The sequence below is a fragment of the Pseudorasbora parva genome, chromosome 10, assembly GCF_024679245.1.
Source record: "Pseudorasbora parva isolate DD20220531a chromosome 10, ASM2467924v1, whole genome shotgun sequence".
Taxonomy (NCBI): Eukaryota; Metazoa; Chordata; class Actinopteri; order Cypriniformes; family Gobionidae; genus Pseudorasbora; species Pseudorasbora parva.
The window spans coordinates 21,301,623-21,323,278 of record NC_090181.1 but is presented as its reverse complement, the minus strand read 5'-3'; the positions used below and the strand labels follow the sequence as shown (position 1 = coordinate 21,323,278).

The 21,656-nt window shown below is 36.6% G+C and overlaps 3 protein-coding genes across 5 annotated transcripts in view; 1 reads left to right on the top strand and 2 right to left on the bottom strand.

Moving 5' to 3' along the window:
• Window positions 1-1,132: 1,132 nt before the first annotated feature.
• zpcx (zona pellucida protein C) lies at window positions 1,133-4,347 on the bottom strand. Its single transcript, XM_067454586.1, has 6 exons — window positions 3,974-4,347; window positions 3,730-3,901; window positions 3,561-3,657; window positions 3,395-3,480; window positions 3,234-3,316; window positions 1,133-2,205 (listed from the first exon to the last, which is right to left on the bottom strand). The coding sequence occupies exons 1-6, from the start codon at window positions 4,248-4,250 to the stop codon at window positions 1,235-1,237; spliced, it is 1,686 nt and encodes a 561-aa protein (XP_067310687.1). The 5' UTR covers window positions 4,251-4,347; the 3' UTR covers window positions 1,133-1,234.
• An 870-nt stretch (window positions 4,348-5,217) lies between these two features.
• Window positions 5,218-16,101, top strand: tmem54a (transmembrane protein 54a). 2 transcript variants are annotated; one of them, XM_067455468.1, is made up of 6 exons: window positions 5,218-5,332; window positions 9,425-9,621; window positions 11,477-11,536; window positions 11,726-11,917; window positions 15,266-15,400; window positions 15,600-16,101. In XM_067455468.1, exons 1-6 carry the CDS (start codon window positions 5,287-5,289, stop codon window positions 15,708-15,710), a joined length of 741 nt encoding a protein of 246 aa, XP_067311569.1. In that variant the 5' UTR covers window positions 5,218-5,286; the 3' UTR covers window positions 15,711-16,101. The 2 variants fall into 2 exon arrangements, with proteins under 2 accessions (XP_067311569.1, XP_067311570.1); XM_067455469.1 differs by having other exon boundaries at window positions 5,290-5,414.
• A 150-nt stretch (window positions 16,102-16,251) lies between these two features.
• The window catches only part of lck (LCK proto-oncogene, Src family tyrosine kinase), a 34,475-nt gene continuing 29,070 nt past the window's right edge, over window positions 16,252-21,656 (bottom strand). For both annotated transcript variants that reach the window (XM_067455465.1, XM_067455464.1), the window contains exons 11-13: window positions 17,259-17,412; window positions 17,012-17,143; window positions 16,252-16,901 (exon numbers count right to left, since the gene is read on the bottom strand). In XM_067455465.1, the coding sequence (XP_067311566.1) occupies window positions 16,696-16,901; window positions 17,012-17,143; window positions 17,259-17,412 (492 nt within the window). In that variant the 3' untranslated portion in view covers window positions 16,252-16,695. The remainder of the gene's footprint in view (window positions 16,902-17,011; window positions 17,144-17,258; window positions 17,413-21,656) is intronic.

Here is a 21,656-nt window from a genome sequence, read left to right as displayed (position 1 = left end):
GCCACAGACTGATCGACTCCATGCCACGCCGCATTACTGCAGGAACTCAAAGGCAAAAGTAGCCCCAACTAAATATCGAGTTCTGTACATGCTCATACTTTTCAGTTGGCCAAGATTTCTAAAAATCCTTTATTTGTATTTGTCTTAAGTAATTCTAATTTTCTGAGATACTGAATTTGGCATTTTCCTCAATTGTCATAATCATCAAAATGAAAAGAAATACACATTTGAAATATATCAGTCTGTGTGTAATGAATGAACACAATATACAAGTATACGAAAATTCCATTCACTTTTTGAAAGGAATTAGTGAAATAAATGAACTTTGATATTCTAATTATACAATCAGAACCATTATATTACCTCAGAATGAGCCAGTACTATTTTGTGCCATGTTTCTAGAACACAAATTTCTCTGAACAGACAAACTGCTCTACAGAGCCCTAGTTGCTCTTTGCCATCACGGATGACATCTTTGTCCCGTGTTGGCCACCGTAGCTTCCCTGTACTTCGAAACAGATGGTTGAGCAGTTGCAATTTGCAAACTTACAAGAAAAATGTAAGCCTTTACACATTGCACTTTTAAGATGAAATTACTTGTCAAATCAACTTGGCTGTGTAAGGCCTTACTTTTTACAGTGAGGTTAAGCATTAGTGCAAGTGTTAAAAAAAAGCAAGGTAAAACACGTAACTGGTAAACAAGAACATCTGACATTCGTTGACAAGAGACTTAGAAAGTATTGTCTACTTAAAGTAGAGGCTGTTTTGGAAACGAGCATTGGAATATTACAGAGAAATGGAATTGCAAATTAGTTTCTGATATTGAACTACTCCAGACATTAGGTGGTCTGAGATTTGTTCAATAAATTTGTCCTTTGACAAGTGATGTCAAAATTCTAAACACTAACCTTTATAAAGCACCTTTAGTGTTTGCTTTTTAAGGTAGTAAGAGAGCCATGTGAAAAGTGAACAGCTAGCCTACATTTCATGATATATAAAATCTTTTTTTACCTGAATTACCAAGCACCTATATTTGAAGTCCCTTTTTCTACCTAAATGTATGCAAACCCCCACCCCCAAAAAAAAGAAAAAAAAAAGTACTGAAAATCCAAGTAATAAAAATGACAAAAGGTAGGGGTGAAAAAATATTTTATTCGAGTTGAAATTAGTAAATCATGTCACACCAGAAGCATGATAGAACATGGGTCATTGCTGGACCATTTAAAATTATAAATCACCAGCCAGTTGACTTCAGTTGATCTAATATGGATGAAACCAGACCTTTGAGTTCAGAGGCATCCTGCATCTGCTCATCCTTTTGGCTTGTCTCACCATCCCTCTCCATTTGGAGAGTCTTGTCATCTTGTTTTCTTATGCTGGGCCTTTTCTGTTCTTCATAATTGAGAGAACTTGATCCATCTGCAGCTCGTTTCAAACTTAGTTTAGAGTAGAGAACCGGCTCCAATAATTTGGCTCCTTTAGAGCTTTTAAATACCATCTCGGCATGTCTGAAAACAACCTCATCCTTATCCTCAGCACTTTCTGAGAGCTTATCCTGTGTAGGGTTTACCAGTGCTGGGTCATTAGAAGGAAGGTCAAGTTCAGAGTCAAAATGGAGTTGAGGCTTCTCTAGATGAGGCACTACTGTCACAATGGGTTTTTCCTGGGTCTTATCCAAGTGGGCAACGTCATTAAGATGCCACATGGCCAAGCTGTTCTCTGCAACATCATGTGAATCCACAGCTTCTACTTTAGCTTTTTCTTCATCAACAGCAACCATCTGACTAGTCTCAAAAGTCGTTTCATCTGGTTTCAGCTTTCTAAAGGGTTCATCGCGTTGAAGGGTTACGGCAACCACAGGATATTCTGGATAGTCAGCTTCCACCACCTGTGGCAGCGCAAGCTCCATGATTTCTGGTAGCCACATTGACATATCCCCTCCTAGTCCCTGGCTGATGATGACCAGACCTCCTCCAAAACCAGGCTGGACAGGCCAGGGGGAGACACTCCCAGTGTCTTGCTTTGAACTTCCAGAGAAAGAGGCACCTGCCACGATCCATCTTTTATCAGACAAGTTACTGGTTGTAGGGCTGGACTTGTTAGCGCTGTTGTCTGACAGCGGCAGTGATGTGGCCTGTGGTTCAACTTGTTGATCCTTAATAATTAGCATGCCAGTGCTTACTACTGCACTCAAGTCTATAGAACCTGTAACACAAACAGTGGAAATTCATTTCAAAGCAAAACAGTGCTCAAGCTTTTTTTTTTTTGGCCCTCAGTAGTATTAATACTTAGTGAATGAGCGGTTTAAGTCCTAGCAAAGCTTCTTGAGATTAGCTAGAAATATTAGTATCAAAATAAGGTTTCCCCTTGTTCACATGAATCAGAGTTTTAAAAAAGGCTATTTCACCCACAAATTAATGCAGTCATTACGTGCCCTCATGTTCCAAACCTTCATTGAGCTTCAGAACACAAACGAAGAGATCTCGTCACACTTATGGTCTTCACTTACTTTCTGGGCCTTAAAAAGTGCAGAGGGGTCAGAGCGCGCCAATTTAAAAGATCTTAATTTGTGTTCTGAAGGTGAACAAAGGTCTTGCAGGTTTGGAACAACATGAGGGTGAATTAGTGACAATTCTCATTTTTAGGTGAACTAACGTTCAAATGCAACATCAACATTTACTAACAGATTTTCAAAACCATGTGTTCCACATTAATGTACGGTGAACTAATGAGCAGTGTAGAAATGTATTTAACAAAAAGATTAAGTGCCACACACTAATTGATAGCTTTAGTTCACTTAGGCCCAACAAATGAGACCTCAAAGTGTAACAAATAAGTCTTATATTCAGAAAGTTATTCACATGCCTTCATATTGTGAATAACTAAGATTTACAAAAAATTAAATAGGCTGGAAACTAAAGTAACTATAGACCTTCATAAAGGTCTTTACTGGAAATGGAACAAAACATTACTGCTTGGTTTGAAGGCATTTTTACTCAAGCAATTGTCACCACAGAATTAGCCAGCTAGCAGCTTCTAAAATCATCTGCAAAATCTGTAATGCCACAGAAAGAATCAATTTGGAACTGGCAAGGAAAAATGTAATATTAAAAATGGCAAGCGATACAATCAACTGGCCTAAAACACTCAGCAAGCCATCCTTAATTTTTCCCCTGAGGTGACATGAGTCCTCTTTTGCTCATTTGAGTTCCAGCTCATGTCAGAATACTAACCAGGAAGTTCTGCATGCTCCACGCTTCTGCACCTTTTACCACAACAATCACATACGGAGGTTTGGCCACCCAGGTCAACCCATCTGAAAACAACAATATTTAAGTTCCAAAAGCCCATTAAGACAAAGACAAAATAAGGAAGAGCGGATTCAAACGCTTACCTTGATTTGAGCTTGTTGTAGTTGCAGAATTTAGTGACAGAGGTCAGACCCTCATTAGAAAGATAGACTCTGCAGTGAAGATAAATCTAAAGCAAACATGTGTTTTACAAATCAAGGTACTGTCAATATGTAGGATTGTAATATTCTTAACTGGGAATGAACTCACCTCAGAAGACTTTAAACTGGACGTACGAACCACCAAATTGACTCGGTCACTCCTTTGCAACACAAACTTCACCAAAGACTCTTTGGAAGCCACACATCTTGTAAACAAAAATCAAGAGTTATTTGAGAGAACGAGAGCATAGAAAACAATGTTTGCAGAGTTGAGCTACCCTTTGTTAATGATAAGGGAGACATCAGGTTTGTCAGCAGGGTTTGGAGAGGAAGAAGCATGGCAGGACTGAACATAAAGCTGTTGACCAGGGTTAGGGGAGGCAGACACCTGCAGGTACAACTGCTCTCCTTTGAGGAACACATTAGTATCAGCTGGACCACTCCAAGATGCTAAAGAAAAACAAAGAAAACCGTAAGACACAAACTATGTCTAATAAGATTAAGAGTATTTTAATGTCATACCATCCATGAGCCTTAATGAAAAGCTGTTTCTTCTCTCCAGTAGACCATGTTTACCATACAGCATTGGGAAACCAGATGCAAACCCATCAAAAGTGTGAGGCAGATGAACTTCATTCAAGATGTGTCCATCTATTGCAATGCCAGGAAAGTCAGAAACATGCCAGACATCCTGTACTGTTCCAGGTACGAAGTTCTCATCAAAATCATTCCCGTTAGATGTAACAGGCAGCGCTAGACACGCTATAGCGCAACAAAAGACGACAAAAACCGCCGCCATCCCAATCCTATAGTTTAGATCTAAGAGAAGAATCAGTGCAGAGTAATTTACACAGCTACTTTCCTCGTCTTACAGACCTTCCTATAAATTGACGCTGAGAGGAGGTTTGTAAGCGCAGGTTCCTGCATTAATGAGAGTCAGCTTATCAAGTCCAGGTGTTCAGGCTTAACTCATCAACTCGCCAGTGTGAGTGCTGACTACTGATTGGGCTTATTTTTTTTCAGATTCATAAAATGTTTGGTTTCTTTATTTGGTTTACTTTTATTTTGAATAAGATATCACTCCCGAAGTAGCCTAAATATTATTTCTAATCGTTCATAAATTAACACAAAAACCTATTTTTCATGTTTTTTCTTTAAATAAATGTTAATAGATTCAACAAACCTCCAATATAGTATAACACACACACACACACACACACACACACACACACACACACACACACACACACACACACACACACACACACACACATATGGGATATATATGCGGGGCCCATATATATATATATATATATATATATATATATATATATATATATATATATATATATATATATATATATATATATATATATATATATATATATATATATATATATATATTCAGCATCATAGTCCAGTCTTTAGCTTCACATGATCTTTCAGAAATCATTCTATTATGATGATTTTTTTTTTATCAATGAAAAGGCCTACTATGCTGCTTAGCCTATATTTGTATAACCTGTGATACTTTTTTCAGGATTCTTTGATAAATAAAACGTTTTTAAAAAAAAGAAGAAAAGAAGAAAAAAAAGAACAACATTTATTTCAAAAGGAAATATTTTGTAACAACACAATAACATCAACAAAGTCAACAAAGTACACTGAATTAAGGCTGAAATGCCCAGAAAAGTGTTCAAAAATATTAACTGTCTGATGACAACCCAGTGGTCTTGGAGACGCTATAAACTTGTGTTAACTCTTATGCGGGTTGACAGCGACACTTGACGGGCGGTCAGGATCAGCACAGGTGAACGGGCGGAGAGGGAGTGGCCATGCACGCAGGTGAACGGGAAGAAGGAAGACAGCCTGAGAGGCACGGTAAGACGAGAAGATCCGTCAACATGTTAAACCTTTAATTATGACTTAATCTGAAAGAAGGACTTCAGGATGGTGAATTCGGGTGAGTTGGGCATCTTTTACATAGGCCTAAGTAAAGTGTTGATTTCATGTGGTGGGAGTAGCCTTTATGAACAGGCTCGCGAGTGTGTCCGGGTGTGGTCATGTTTATCTTCTGTTAATATCGCAGTACACTCATGAGCACAGCACACTCATGAGCACAGTCGGCATTTCAACTTATGTCATGATAGTAGCCTATAACATGAACATTTCGATGTTTATTCCGGACCTGATGTCTTTTATAGATTTTTTTGTTGTTGTTTATGAATTTGTTATGGAAGATTTGATTTCTGTTATGTATGTGTTTTATCGTGTGATGTTTTGTATTTATTTTAATGAGAGTTATAAAAACACACGTGAAAGCGAATAAATAAATAAACGTCAAGTAAAGTAAAGTAAAGTAAAGTAAAGTAAACTTCATTTACTCACACTTACGTCCTTCCATAGGCCTATAGGACTTTATTTCTTCTGTGGAGCACAATTAATAAATAGGCTATGGTAATTTCCCTGCAGCAACTAGGCCTATTAATGTTAACTGAAAATGTCGAGCATAAAAGCAAAAACACCATAGAAGTAGTAGGGAAGTTCATATGGAGATAGGTAGATAGGACAGTAGGGGATTATTTTTGCTTTCCAAGTAATTGTTTTTTTCCAAGTATATGTAGGCCTACTTTATCGGTGTTATTCTTTGAAAACTTTTACTTCACAACAGTCCAAAACATAAAATTTTAATTTTTACTGCACTCCGTTTCATATTGAATATCATTTAATACTAATTACATAAAAATGTAGTGCTGTATACTTTTACTCGATTAAAAGTAATTATAATTTTACTTGAGTACAAGTAAGAAAGTAATATATTTTTAATCTAAATAAGAGTTAAAAGTAAAAAACAACAACTTTTATTTATGAAATGTAGTGTAGTAAAAAGTATGACATTATATATTATGCTTTGGAATGTAGTGAAGTAATAGTTTTCCAAAGAAAAACGCTGCTTAAGTATATACTTGAAAAATGTACTTGAGTAGAATGTAAAAAAATACTCCACTAATGTCTGCCTCTGACTAGATTTCATAACTTAAAGTAAATGTAACATTTTAAATAAATGTTACTAACCAGTTACAGTTGCTGAAAAAAAATATGTAATCAAATTTGGCTAGTTACTTGTGAACATTTTAACAATTACAAAGAGGTTACAAAGGTTGCATCTGAATATTTTCTGTAAAAACATTGGGTATACTGAATAACATAAATGTGTTGCTTTGCCTGTTTTTCATGTGCACAATGCATTCTGCCATTTAAAGGCCATTTAGTAAAGTGATGCTATTATGATGCTTTTGATTGGTTCTCTTGTATGAATTTGCAGTGCACCCCTTCTGCCAATCACATCAATTCACATTGGTGCCGAAATCTTTAGGCTAGATCTTGTCTGTTGGTTGCCACCATGGCGAGTAATAAAAAATGTGTTTCAGTGCTGGAAAATAGAAAAGTAATAATAATAATAATAATAATTATAATAATAAAACTTTATTTTATATAGCGCCTTTAAATGTAACTTCTCAAAGCTCTTTACAAAAAAGAACACAGTGTAAAAAGATAAACACAAAAAATTAAATACATAAATAAAATTAAATATAAATTTACATACTATAAACATAAAATAAATGACAAAAATACAATATACAACAAAATAATAAAATAAAAAATAAATAAAAAATCACTTATAAGCAAGTCTAAAAAAGTGAGTTTTAAAGCTACACTGTGTAATATTTTCCCCCATCTAGCGGTGAAAATGTATATGACAATCCAGTGAATTTTAGTTTCTGTTCCTCAATTCCGGTTTCGTTTTAACTCCTACGGTGGCCGATTTAGTCCAAGATTAACATGGCTTCCAGTTCAACCTCATTCATGACTCCCATCGAGTGTTAAAAAGCGAAAAGCGAAGCTTGAATTTACGGGTATGTCCCTCTGGCTAATGCACTTTCAAGATGGAGGGCCAACATGGCGGCCAGCATTCGAACCCCTCACCCGTATGTATTTTCAATGGCATATTATAAATTTACGAAAATACTTTACTACTTGAAAGAAGTAAATATACATTAATGAGCACATATATTTTTGAAAGAACAAAGTGTTTTTAGCTAAGAATAAACTAAAAAAGTTACACAGTGTAGCTTTAAGAAGAGATTTAAAAACACTAACAGATTCCGCATGTCTAATCGCATATAGAAGCGATTTCCAGAGTTTTGGAGCAAGGGAAAAAAAAGCCCGGTCACCCATAGAACGCAAGCGAGTTGAGGGAACAGTTAGAAGGCCAGATTCGAGGAACGGAGATCACGCATTGGACTATAAACAATTAAAAGTTCTGATAAATAATCTGGTGCCAGACCATGCAAAGCCTTATAAGTAAGCATTGCAATTTTAAAATCTATAGAAAACCTGACAGGGAGCCAGTGTAGAGATTCCAAAATAGGGGTGGTCCCTGTCAAGATTCTAGCGGCTGAATTTTGGACATACTGCAATTTATTAAGGGTAGTTTTCGATACCCCTGCTAACAAAGCATTGCCGTAATCAATACGAGAGAAGACAAAAGTTTTGATCAGTTTTTATGCTATAGAAAATGACAACATAAGGCTGAAATAATGAAGTTTTAACCGTGTTCTGTACATGAGGGTCAAAAGTTAAGTTAGCATCAAAAATCACCGCCACGTTTTTTAATTTAATTTGGAAATCCATCCACCTAGGATCCGGCATTATGCACCTGATTGGTAGAACCAATGTGCATGACCCCTGTCTTATCGCTGTTAAGGCACAGAAAATTGTGAGACATCCATGTTTTTATTTCAGAAATGCAGTGTTCCAGAAAAGCCACCGCCATATGATCACCGGGTTTTGAGTGAATGTAGATCTAGGTGTCATCTGCATGATACAAATGTAACTTAGTCAGTTACTTTACTTTAATAAAGTAATTGAAATAGTCGCACTGCAAATTACATTTTAAAAAGGGTAACTTGTAATCTGTAACCTATTACGCACATTTCCAAAATAACCTTTAACACTCATGTCCACGTGTCAAGTCTTCTGAAGCCATACAATTACTCCAAGCCCGATCCAAACTCGTGATTTGCATTCATGCAAGTACAGTTCCTCCACACTTGATAAAAGACTAAAATGTAAGATGCTGCTTGTCAGTAAGATATTTTTAATCAGCAGTAAAATCTGATAATTGTATCTAATGTGCTTGTTTATACATAGTAAATAAGCAAGTAGCCTAATTGACAGTGCTACTGTCAATGGTGGGTAATGATGGGTTTGCATCCCTTTGATGATTGACATTTTCAATGATCATTTATTTGTTTTTGTATGTCAAATACAATAATTTAATATAATAATTTAATATCATTTATATAATAACTATAATTTATTGTGCCATAAAGGGAAGCAAAGGTAATATAGGTTTGCAACAACATGAAGTTGAGTAAAAACAACAGAACTACATGTGCAATAATGTGAGTGTTTCTGTTAGGATGGTATTATCGCCTGGGAGAAAGTGTACAATACAGTCTAGATTTACCACCAAAGCTATAGTAAATTAAACCGTATAGCCTAGTTGGAAGACTGTCATAGAAAGCTTTCAACATAGACTTTTAATTGATTTAATATTTATATTTAAAATTTTATATAATACATATTTAATTCATTATTTCCTTAATTTCTCTCTTCATCCGTGTATTGCTCTAGTAATCACAAAATCACAAAATCTGGTAATCACAAATGCATGGAGGTATCATCTACAAGTCGTGGGAATTCATGTGTGAGAACCTCCATTACGTGACAGCATTTCATCACCTCCCTTGCTTTTCAGTGAAGTCATGTAGTCACAAGTTCATCTGGATTTCATGGTGTACATAGTTCCTTGACATTTATCTGATGATTTGGTGTCTGGTCCTTTATCTTCAGTGACCCGCTGTTTCCATGTTTATGGTTGCTTGACATTGTGTGCGTTTGCTGTAGGTCTTTGTTGTGGCAGTCTGAAGGATGACAAAATCCTGATGAAGATGGGTTTGGGACTGGTGCTGGTTGGTCATGTGAACTTCTTGTTGGCGGCACTGGTACACGGAGCTGTGCTCAGACAAACAAAGGTGATCATTTGGAGCCAGAAACTCGTCTACCCCATCTCCAATGTCATTGCTCTAGTGGCAGGACTCATGGTATGTAGTGTAACGTTTTGCTTTAATATCTACACATTTCTGTTATGGACATTGGTTTTTGTTTGTGATTTATTATCCAGTTGCCAGTGATGTGGTAGATGTTTTATAATGCATATTGGTTAAAAGTTAATGATGGGGTGTAACAATACATTGATATAGATCTAATGTCTAACATTACGATGCATGTGTTAAAATTGACACCTGTAGGCTATTTATATATTTAAGAGGCACATTTGTTTAACACTCCCCACATTTTCACACAATGTCAGTCTATGTATTTTCGCCAACGGGTGCATTCTTGTTTAAAGCCTTGCAAAAAGGAGCGCTCACTCTTCTCAAACAGAGCACAAATAGGCCACTGAATTTATTTATTTGTTGTGGTTTAGTAGATAAAGGTCTATGGTTTTGCATACAAAAAGTATAGTGCGCTATGAATCGTTCTTCACACCGAAATTGGAAACTGTTCAATGAAAATAGGACACTGCACTGACTCCGTGTTGCTTCAAGCGCATCATTCTGCACACAGGATGTCCATAAGTGCTTTTTGCCGCTCTGTATTGGAGTCTTTCATATTATACTTTTGCACAATAAAATAATTGAATTAATTAATAGCATATCTTATTACATTACACATTTTAACACAGAAGCCTAAACTACTTTCTTGACTGTTGTAATGTCATAAGCTGCTGTCTTTAGATTACTGTGGGAATGTTTTATTTGTGGATATCCCAACCAGGGTAGCCTGACGTGGTCATACTCAATTCTAGTCAGAATATGAGTCTGATACTACTCCATTGGGCTGTCATTATGGGGCGTGTTTCAACGAACCAGGAAAGACATCAATTGGATAGACCTACAACCAATCAGAACAATGAAGAGACGCATAACGTAGTTGTCAAATGTCAACAGAACTCAACTGGACTGTGTTGTCAAATCTGCGTATTTTTTCCACGGGTTTTCTATGTCTGCGGGTTGAAGCAACCTTAATTATGTGATATATAGACCCAGGAATGCAAATTTTAGCATGCAACCATGCCAAATTAACACACATTTTACCCCCCAAACGCCATTTTTTCCGGAGAACCCCCTGAGAAGCTATTGTTTTGCTAGTAGTTGGCGGGTTTTGTTGTGAAAACTTGGCAACCCTGTCTGCACGCGCGCTGGAATAAACAATCTTTGCCGGTGTTGTAAAAAGAATATAAGGATACACAGTTACTTACCAACATGATCATCATTTCAAAGAGAAATAGTGCAGGTGAATGTGTATACAAACAAGCTCTCTGTTCAGGATTTGAACAAATTCAATCCAAGGCAAGCCCCTTTGATGACGTGGATGATTACGTTACTGTTTATCCTCTGTCCATCATCGTCTAAAGCCCGCCCTGACAATTTGATTGGTCTGAACATTTCTGTTTGGGCATAATCACTCCTCTATGGATCAAGTCCAGACCGAACTGCCCAAGCTCAAATGTTGTGGGCGGGGCCAAGTTCGGCTGGCATCCAGGCTACAATCAGTGTGCAGGATGTGACATTTTGAAATGAATGTTTTTTTATATATTTAGTTTGCAGTTGGAAATTTATAAAAATGTAACTGGTTGTGTAAAATAGGCACATAAAATCATAATATCGAAATCTGAATCTAATTGTATCGTAATCGTATCGCAGAACTTAATGAGATATTGGAAAATATTGTATCGCTGGATATGAGGATCGATATTGTATTGAATTGTGAAGAACCGTCTGATTTATAACCCTAGTTAATAACCAGGTGTGTTTGTTAGAACTATAAGCTAACCCCTTGCACTGAATGAATCCACACTGAAATTCATACATCTGACCTTGTTACAACCTGCAGGCAATTATTGGTGGAATCTCAGCTATTGTTCTCTCAAAGAACAAGAAAAACCAGCTGCTGGTGAGTAGACATGTGCACACTTAAGGCTGTCCTTTTTGTTATGATCGCATTTATGTATGTATTTTTTGCTATTTATGAGGTTTATTTGCTGCCACTACAAAATGTTCTCTTTTAAAATAGCAGTCTTTCAATAGAACAAAAGTGTAGTCATGTTTTATTAATTTCTGACACATCTACTCTTTGTTGCAGAGTTGGTTTCTACTAGTTGTGAGTGTCCTGGCTACCCTTTTGGGTGCCGCCTCTGCAGTGGGAATCGGTGTTGCTACAGTGAGGGTCATATATCTGGATGGGGAGAATCTGTTTGCCAATTGCGAACTGGCTGCCAACATGAGTTTGTACAGCATCACAAATGAATGCCCCTTTGACCCCACACGCATCTATGTGAGTCAGTGTATCTTCAGTCTGATGAGTCCTTGTGTAATCTAAAGCAGATGACTGCTATGAGTCTCATGAATGCATTTTAAGTGTTCTTACTGTTTTAGTGTGCTTTAGTGGCTTGTGATGCATTTAGGTATAAAGATAAAAACAATTGGAACAAATTATATGTTTATGCCAACTTACTAGCATGTGTACAAGATTGTTGTACTTACCAGTAATTAAAATTGTGTGTGTGTGTGTGTGTGTGTGTGTGTGTGTGTGTATGTGTGTGTGTGTTTGTTTGTTTATTGGAATATTTAAATTACTAACATATAAATACAACAATCTTGTAAACTGCAAAAAATGCTCTTCTTATTTATTTTTATTTTTCTTGTTTCCAGTCCAAATATCTAAAAATTCTTAAATCAAGATGCATTTACTCGATAAGTAAAATTACATTAAGATATTTTTGCTTGTTTTCTGGGGAAAAATATCAAACTGAAGTGAGTTTTTGCTTAAAACAAGCTAAATTATCTGCCAATGGGGTGAGAAAAATAATCTTATTTCTGTTTGGGATGGAAACAAGAAACAAGGTTTCAATCAGAAATAAGAATTTAAGCAAATGCATCTTGATTTAAGAATTTTTAGATATTTAGAATAGAAACAAGACAAAATTACTAAGTAAGAAGAGCATGTTTTGCAGTTTATATATTTATATATAATATATAAAAAAATAATTGTTTTGGTTTGTATCATGGTTTTAGGAGCATGGTTTTCATATTTGGTATGTGCTGTGTCCAGGGCAAAATAAAGTTAAAGAAAATAAGACCAAATAATTAATTCCAAGAACAAATATGTAAATAAAATTGATCATTACATTACAATTCAAATATTTGTAACTTTATTACAAAAAGGTACTGAACCATAAAAATAAATTATAAAATTAAATCAATAAATAAATAGATCTTTTAAGGCTAAATAAATAAATTGATAATATGAATATGTGAATTGTATTAATAAATATTAGGTTAAAAATATATATTCAAACTGAAACAAAAAGTAACACTCTAAAAATGTATTAGTAAATGTTGAAATTAACACTCAACAATGCTTTTTACAGCATTACCCTTAATGTTACAAGTGGAATCTTATTGTAAAATGTTACAATTGTATATAAATCCAATCAGTCATGCTGTAAAAGCCAATAATTCAAGAGCAGTGTGTGACTTTCTTTTTTTTTTATTAACGATAAAAACATACAGATAGCAGGAATATTAGGCTATTGTCAATTTAAGACAATTCACTGATTCAGTACAATGATATTGTACACACTTGCAGTCCTTCTTAACTGTTGTTCTTTTAAGGCATAACAGACTATGAATTTGTAGGATACTCACCAAGATGTGCACGTTGCAATAGTTTGTGTGAATTTGTCCATTCAAGTGCAAGTCTTGAAAGGGAACTCAATATTTGCGTGCTGTATGAGATAAGGCATATGGCACTTGCATTGAACAAAGTTTACAAAGAGTGAAATTTTCTCATCGCTGCTGTAATGTATTGGGAAGCAAAAATATGTATCCAGTGACTGAAGCCTACCGTAGTGGAAAACCTGTCTGTTTTATGCATTATTTTTAACAAACCATATTATTTATGTTTAGTCAGATTGGAGATTAACTGTGGTAAAAGTGCATGCCGAAACGTGGCTGGAGAACAGTAGGGTTCAATCAGGCATAACCAGACCCGTGTGGTCCGATCAAACAGACAAGCTACTGTAGCTCAAATTGCTCAAGAAGTTAATCCTGGTTTTGAAAGAAAGGTTTCAGAATACACAGTGCATCGCAATTTGTTGCGTTTGGGGCTGTATAGCCGAGGACCAGTCAGGGTGCCCATGCTGACCCCTGTCCTCCGCCGAAAGCGGTAACAGTGGGCACGTAAGCATCAGAACTGGACCAGAGAGCAATGAAAGAATGTGGCCTGGTCTGATGAATCACATTTTCTTTTACATCACGTGGATGGCCAGTTTGTGTGCGTTGCTTACCTGGGGAACACATGGCACCAGGATGCACTATGGGAAGAAGGAAAGCCAGAAGAGGCAGTGTGATGCTCTGGGCAATGTTCTGCTGGGAAACCTTTGGGTCCTGCCATCCTTGTGGATGTTATTTGACATGTACCACCTACCTAAGCGTTATTGCAGTCCATGTACACGTTTTGTGGAAACGATATTCCTTGGTGGTTGTGGCCTCTTTCAGCAGGATAATGCATCTTGCCACAAAGAAAAAATGGTTCAGGGATGGTTTGAGGAGCACAAAGTTTGAGGCATTGATTTGGCTTCCACCCACAAACAACCATTCTTTCACAGTTTAAAGGTGCACTGTGCAACTTTCCATCCACTGGAGGGCACCTATTCTAAACAAAGGTGTAGTTTGATGATGCCAAGTGTGAGAGCAGTATCTTGGGACGTGGTCTTCACCTCACAGCCGGTGGAAAATAGGACTCGGGCAGAAATCATGCTCATGCATGTGGTATTTAACGATACTGTAGTATAAAACAGAGCAGGACCGAGTGTTGAGGAGCTGAGCAAGGCTGCTGGAGCGATTGTTATACAAACACATGGCTGGCATACCGGGACTTTTATTATGACTGGACGGGACGCAGTCGCAGGGCGCGCGCACTTCTGCTTTTTCCGGTCATGATTATAAGGTAAAGCAGCTCTGTTTATCATATTAGATACATTTAAGTGCGTTTAAAATTATGTTATGACGTTACTCTGTGCGTTCGCTCGGCACTGCTTTGACATGTTCACACTGCTAAGAGTAAAGCGCTTCTGCCAAATAAAACCGAGGGTAACGCAGATATGACGCGATTGACAGGCGACTCCCTCAAACGCTATGCTGACACGTCCCGGGTCATTGGTTAAAATAGCAATTTTCTCACAATTTACAAATAGTTGGAAACATTTGGGATATTGTAGGTACTCAACTGAACAAAATATATAATACTGGCCTAGTGGTTTTTGGATATTTTACTGCAAAAATACTACATAGTGCACCTTTAAGCCTGATGAATTTTGCTTTACATCCAGCAATATGGCCATGATGCATATTCCTTCATGGTTATGAAGGGTTTCCACGTTCATAAATACTTTCAGCATGGAATTTTAAAATGAAATGTATTTATTTATTCTCAGCTCTAAAATATTTTTGCTAAAATTGCTCTTATTTTTTTTTTTTTTTTAAATCAAGTAATCACAAATGCATAGAAATCTCATGCAAAAGTCATGGAAATAAATTGCTAAAAAGGAAACCCATGTAAAATAAGCAAGTGAAAGGTCATACAATTTTTTTTTTTGACAAAATATATCTCTCTTTCCAGGGTACTACATTAATCCTATGGTTTCCATTGATTCTGATGTCATTGGTGGAGGTTGTGTTCTCCTGCCGCTGTTTCTTGGCCTGCACGTCTTTCCTCCGGATGCGCTGTCCGTGGAGAAGAACTGTCACTAGGAGGGTAAATAGAACTATATGCACTTTTTTGAAGAAAATTATGATAACACTTGCAAAGTTGCACAAAATAAAAAAGCAGAAAAGGTTGACGTTTGAATTGAGTGCGATCAAAATAAATCAGAATTTTGGGTTATAGGTTATGTTTTAATGGCATGCCAGCCTTCTCTTTGTTCTCTGATTGTAATGTAAATTTTGGGGTTTAGGTGCGTGTCCAGGTGTCAGAAGAAACTGCACTGCCACCTGGAGATGATCCAAATGAGGAGAGCCCAACAGAACAGCATGACCTACTTGCTGTGCAGACTAGTGAACTCTAATTCAAAAGTAAACATCACATGAACAATAGATGCTTTTCATAACTGCTGCCAAACAGTCACATAAGACATAAAAGTATGCTGCCCACTCAATTGGCTAGCAGGTGAAGAGAGGCGGTGCTCTGACATGTAATGAAGCACTGATTATGAGTGTTATTCTTCAGTCTTAAAGGGCCAGACTGCGTAAAAGCAAGCCAAGTACTGTAAAGTTCACTGTTTTATATATTAACATCTTGAACACGTTTGATGTGTGTTTAATGTTACATATTTTCTACACTGATGGATTTCCTTGTTACATTTATATAAAATACTTTTAAACTTGAAATTTATATCATTTGTCCTAATAGGAATTTTTATTCTTCACATTTGCTTGGACACTAAATATTTATGCTAAATATTTTTTTCAAAGGCTGTGTGTATTGTTTCATAGGAATATAATTTGGCAATGCCTGGGAAGTGATGTTCCTTGGTAACTGTTTGGCTTGGTAAGAATTGTTAATGAGCTGTCTAAATAAATAGATGAAATGAGACAGAATGCAGCCAGTGTATCTCTTGGACTGTTTTACTGATTCATGATGCAGTTATTAATAAAAATAAAAAGACGAGTAGAATGCACAGAAAGCAGAAATACTAACTCAAAGGGCAAACACAAAGCAGGGCATTTGCTTGTGCATTGAGAGCACACTCCGAACGGATCAATTGTAGCCATAGTTTTTACCTTTTTTTTTTCTTTCTTTTTTTCTTCTTCTAAAACTATGCATGCACCTGGTTTATACATAACAGATTCTGTGGACAAAGCCTGGACAAAATTCATGTTTGAACATGATTATTGAAGACGCTTAGATTAGAATAATATAAAGGCATAAAATCTCAGTTTTTGTTCTTTTAACAACACTTAAGTTGTATTTGGACATTTTCCAATACAGGTCTTTAATGTGACCCCGTGGACTGTCAGTTTGAAATTCTGCTGTTTGCAAGATGAATCTTTTCAGCAGGGCTGCTCCTGGTACTGTCTCTCTGTGGCGGTGTTAAAGTCCTCTAGAACACTGCGCAGGTACTCAAAGGTGGGCCGGTTGTCTGGGCTCTCCGTCCAGCAATGTTTCATGACGTTATAGAGAGCCTCTGGGCAGTTGTCGGGGCAAGGCATGCGGTACCCTCTCTCGAGGTTTGCGATCACCTCTGGGTTTGTCATCCCTGAAAGGTCAGGAGTAACAGTGAGAAATTTCACATTGCATTTCTCATTGATGCTACGATTCAAGATCAAAATGAGGTCAAACAGAAAGCACATTGAGCTTGTTTGTTACCTGGATACGGGATTCTTCCATAGGTAACAATCTCTGTCAGCAGTACTCCAAACGACCAGACATCTGATTTGATCGAAAAGGTGCCGTAGTTTATGGCCTCGGGTGCAGTCCATTTGATGGGAAACTTTGCACCTGTGTGATTTAAAGCAGAAGGCATCTTTTTAAGTGTTGCAGCCTTCTTTGGTTATGTAACCCTAAAGGAAATTGACAGGACAGAACAGAGCATGAGGCAGCTGATGTAACTTACCCTCTCTGGCAGTGTATTCGTTATTTTCGATGAGGCGTGCGAGGCCGAAGTCTGCAATCTTGCAGATGAGCTCATCAGACACCAAAATATTGGCAGCTCTCAGATCTCTATGAATATAGTTCTTCTGCTCTATGTAAGCCATTCCCTCTGCGACCTGCAGGGGGCAGTAAAGTGTTAATAATATGGCTGTGTGTGATTATTGCTATGTTCAGAATAGCATACTACCATGCTATTATTTCTGCAGTATTTAATATGTATACCATACAAAGTATTGATGAAATACTGGGATGACGTACAACATTTTGAGTATATAATAAAGAATAATACCCTAGATACTGTATCTACTGTGTGCTTTACTTGACCTTCCATTTTCATTGTAAAAAATGAACTGCAAGTAATATTTGTATCTCTTCCTTGAATCGTTATTTTATCGCACTGTTGAAATTTGACCCTAATTACAAATATTTTAATATTTTATTCCTGTGATAGCAAAGCTGACTGTTCAGCAGTTATGATACAGGGTTATTAGATAAACAGAAAGTTTAATTGAACTGCATTTATTTGATAGGGAAATCTTTTGTAACATTAAAAGTGTCTTTACTGTCATTACAGATCAGTTTAAAGCATCCCTGCTGAATAAATGTACTCTCTTAAAAAAAAAAAAATAATGATGTGCAACAACATGAAGTCATGTGACAACAAATGGCATACTATAATAGTTTGTTGCATAATTTCACATGCTGTTTTTTTTTTTTTTTTTACAAAACCATACGCAATTCAGAACCTAACAAATATTACACACACCGACAGAGGTCAGTTCCTGGCACAGGGAGGGTCTTGCTTTAGCTTCCTTTGATTTGACCTTTAACCTCCACTAATCTACTCCACCCAGCACAAACCCATAGGTTTCATACAGAAGGTTGGTTTGCTGCAATACTTCCTGATGCCTGATCCATAATCTTCCTTATTTTCCTCTATATTGATCTCAGAACAGTGATGACTGCTGAACTCCTCATAAGTCTGCTATTTCTGACGCAGTCAGAATGAGAGGAAAGGACTGGTTCTTCCAGATCAGCTCTTTGGTGTTCCGGATGCTCTAGAACTCTTCCACATGGAATTAGACTGATCTGTGATTGTGGCCAGATACTATCATGGTTGTGTGCATGTGTGTTCAGATGCATTATGGCTATGCTGGGCATGATGCTAGTGTGATTTTCATTTGTTGCAACGGCATCCTTTTTTTATAGAAGATGTTGCACTGACACCATGTGCATGTTTGTTCAAGGAAATGTTATTTAGACAGTCAAAAATGTGCTGCCTCAGAACTGACAGGGTTACATAAATGTGCAGGCATGCATCTCATTTCTCTGTGTGTGTGTTAAGATGCATGTAAGCTTGTAAGTAGTAATTACACCAAGTCTTGAATGATCCCATTCACTTTATGGAGAAGAATAGCTGAAAAATATCACATCTAAGCTGATCCCTTAAGCAAAACGTCTCTTTTTAACGCAGCTTCGAAACATTCGGTCTCTCACCTTCCCACTTATCCTTTCTCCGCCAACATTTCATTGAATATCTTTTTGAAAAACGATACCACGAAAGAGAAAGACCATCTCCTTACATCTATTCCCTGTCACACGATCCCTGTGAACCTCTGACCTGCAACACTGCTCAAAAACATCAGCGTTTTCTCTTCACACTCCAATCACTTGGAGCGCATGACTATTAAAGACATTCATACCATAGTGATCAGCCTAATTTTTAACCTGATCAGTTGACTCCAGGAGAAAACCCAGAGCTGAATCAAAGCGCAAACTCTCTTCTTAGAAATGACTGGCTGTCTGTGAATAGTTCAGAGATTCTCTTCCGGCCAGATCTGTTCCCATAATAATTAGATGTTCTCAATGAAGCATGGAGTGTCATTAATCAGGTCAAGAATTACTGTGACCTAAATCAGGTCCTCACAATCTGTGTACAATATTTCCTAGCAAACAAACAAAGAACTGTGTGTTTGCTCTAGTAAAATATACCAAATTGTGTTAAAAATACATTTATTTTATGCTAAGTGTACTGCAAATACATTAACATTTATGTTCTTAATATAAATACTCTGCAATTGTACTCTTGGTATACTAAATTGGTATAATTTAAGTCTGCGAAATTGGAACAACTACTTTTGTACTTAAAGCCACAATATGTAATTTTTTGCCGCTAGAGGTTATTATTCAAAACAATGGGGTAGCTTGATGACGTCTGGATTTCATGGAGCTTTTATTATGCAGAGCGTTTCTGTTTCTTCTGGTCATGCTTATGAGCTGTTTTATCATATTAGATTTGATTGTGTTGAAAGTAATGTTATAATGCTACTCAGTGCGTTCGCTCCGCCATTACTATGAGACACGTGTTGCACACTGCACTAAAGCTAGATCGATAATAAGCATGGTAAAACATGGGACTCACAGTAAATCAAACAAGATTTAAACAATAAGACTATCTATAACAATAAGATAACTGTGTTGAGCTAAATAACGATTCGTTTTCTGTCGATGAATGTCTCCAAACAATTGCTCATCTGTCTAATAAAACAATATATTAAAGCGTAATTGGTGTTTCCATGGTTTCTACAAAATAAAACCAGAAATTGAGGGTAATGTGGGTATGATGTCATTGATAGGCAATGTACAAACATGGTCTGTGTCCTGGATAAAATTGCTTATTTCTCTGGATTTAAACATTCTTGGAAACTACACAAGTCAAAAATATATACCGGTAACCTTGTTCTAGTGGTTTTTGAATTCCAAAATCGTACATATTGTGCCTTTAATGCACTTAAGTTATCCAGGAATAGTGCTGAAGTCTAACTAAAATATATTTAAAGACTTAGTTCACCCAAAAATTTAAATTGTGTCAATTATTATTCACTCTCATGTCGTTTCAAACCTGTAAGATCTTCGCTCATCTTTGGAACAAAATTGAATATATTTTGGATGAAATCCGAGAGCTCTCTGACCCCTCCATAGACTGCAGTTTAATTGCCACTTTACAGACCCAGACAGGTAGGAAAGACATTGATAAAATAGTCCATGTGGCTACAGTGGTTCAACCTTAATTTTATTAAGCCACGAGAATACTTTTTGAATACTTTAGCCACTTTTCAAGTGGTTCGAAGAGTTCATGGAATGGGAAGAAACGAAGATTTCGGTTGTGTTTCCTCTCTAGCCTGGTACGGCAGGGCACGATTCTTGCCCCGGAAGATCAAAATGAGGATTTGTGCAGAAACGTTCTGGTAGAATCCGTGAAGTGACATCGTCACTCAGGATTGGTCACTTGTCTGTTGCCTGGCTACCAGTTTCTCTGTATCTGGCTAAGCTCTATTTGAGCAAAGCAAACACACAAATTAATAATAAAAATAAAAGATACATCGAAAATAAGATCTGATAATCCTCCATAATGCAATCGTTATTTACTGATGATCTTATATCATCAGTAAACCGACCGTTGTGTTACCAAAGCAACAACTGCTGCTTTTGCATTACATTCCAAAGAGCGGCCGTTATCAGCTAGCCTGGATTGGCACGGAATAAAATGGTTACGCAATGAGAACCGTTCAATCTAATGGTGGAAAAGCGACTTTTATTCAACTATTTCTTTTCATCTGTCTCAGTCTCCTACACAGTTTACGTTGTAAATACAGTCCACCACTTCCGAGTTCTACGTCAAAACGCCATCTCACCAGAATTTGACAGAATTTTAGTATGTTAGTATTTGATTGTGCTAAAGTGGAAATATTGCAAGTATACTTTAGGTTCACTTTAAATTTCTTGCATTTAAAGACTGATATGATACAGTGATCATACTTACTATCCTTACTAATAGTGCTATTAAACACATTTTAGGCTTAATATTAAGAAATGTACATTGTGCAATAAATAAGTAGTCCAAATTAAGTTTAATTATAATATTTATATCAGTAAGTCTCAAATTATATGTCAGTAAATATGTTAATGGATTTGTATTAAACGTACCGCTAGTATGAAATAAACATTTGGTATACGTTTTTTTCTCTCACTAGGGTGGTCTATGAATGTCAATGTAATGCCAGTAAGAAATGAAGCCTAATTTGTGGGTTTGGGTGTGTGTGTCTAAAATTCAAAACATTTTGGGGTCAGTGTTTTTCAACTAAAAATAGAAAGTAGTATGTTATGCTCATCAAGGCTGCATTTTTATCAGAAATACTGTAAAAAAATATATATATACAATATGAAAATTTAAATACTTTCTCAGTAACCTGTAAGGTAATGTATTACAGTGTATGTGAACACATTTACATCGTCTGTTCATCTAGTTTGCTTATATATTGGCTTGGGTTGTTGTTGTAGCATTAAGGTGTCTAGACTT

Excerpts from the sequence above, each read along its gene's own strand:
- tmem54a (XM_067455468.1), top strand. The coding sequence starts at position 5,287 with ATGCACGCAGGTGAACGGGAAGAAGGAAGACAGCCTGAGAGGCACG. Across the intron at positions 9,622-11,476 it reads CTCTAGTGGCAGGACTCATG|GCAATTATTGGTGGAATCTC; the intron begins GTATGTAGTGTA and ends TACAACCTGCAG. Across the intron at positions 15,401-15,599 it reads GAAGAACTGTCACTAGGAGG|GTGCGTGTCCAGGTGTCAGA; the intron begins GTAAATAGAACT and ends TTTGGGGTTTAG.
- zpcx (XM_067454586.1), bottom strand. The coding sequence starts at position 4,250 with ATGGCGGCGGTTTTTGTCGTCTTTTGTTGCGCTATAGCGTGTCTAGCG. Across the intron at positions 3,902-3,973 it reads TTCATTAAGGCTCATGGATG|CATCTTGGAGTGGTCCAGCT; the intron begins GTATGACATTAA and ends GTTTTTCTTTAG. Across the intron at positions 3,658-3,729 it reads TCCCTTATCATTAACAAAGG|ATGTGTGGCTTCCAAAGAGT; the intron begins GTAGCTCAACTC and ends TTTGTTTACAAG.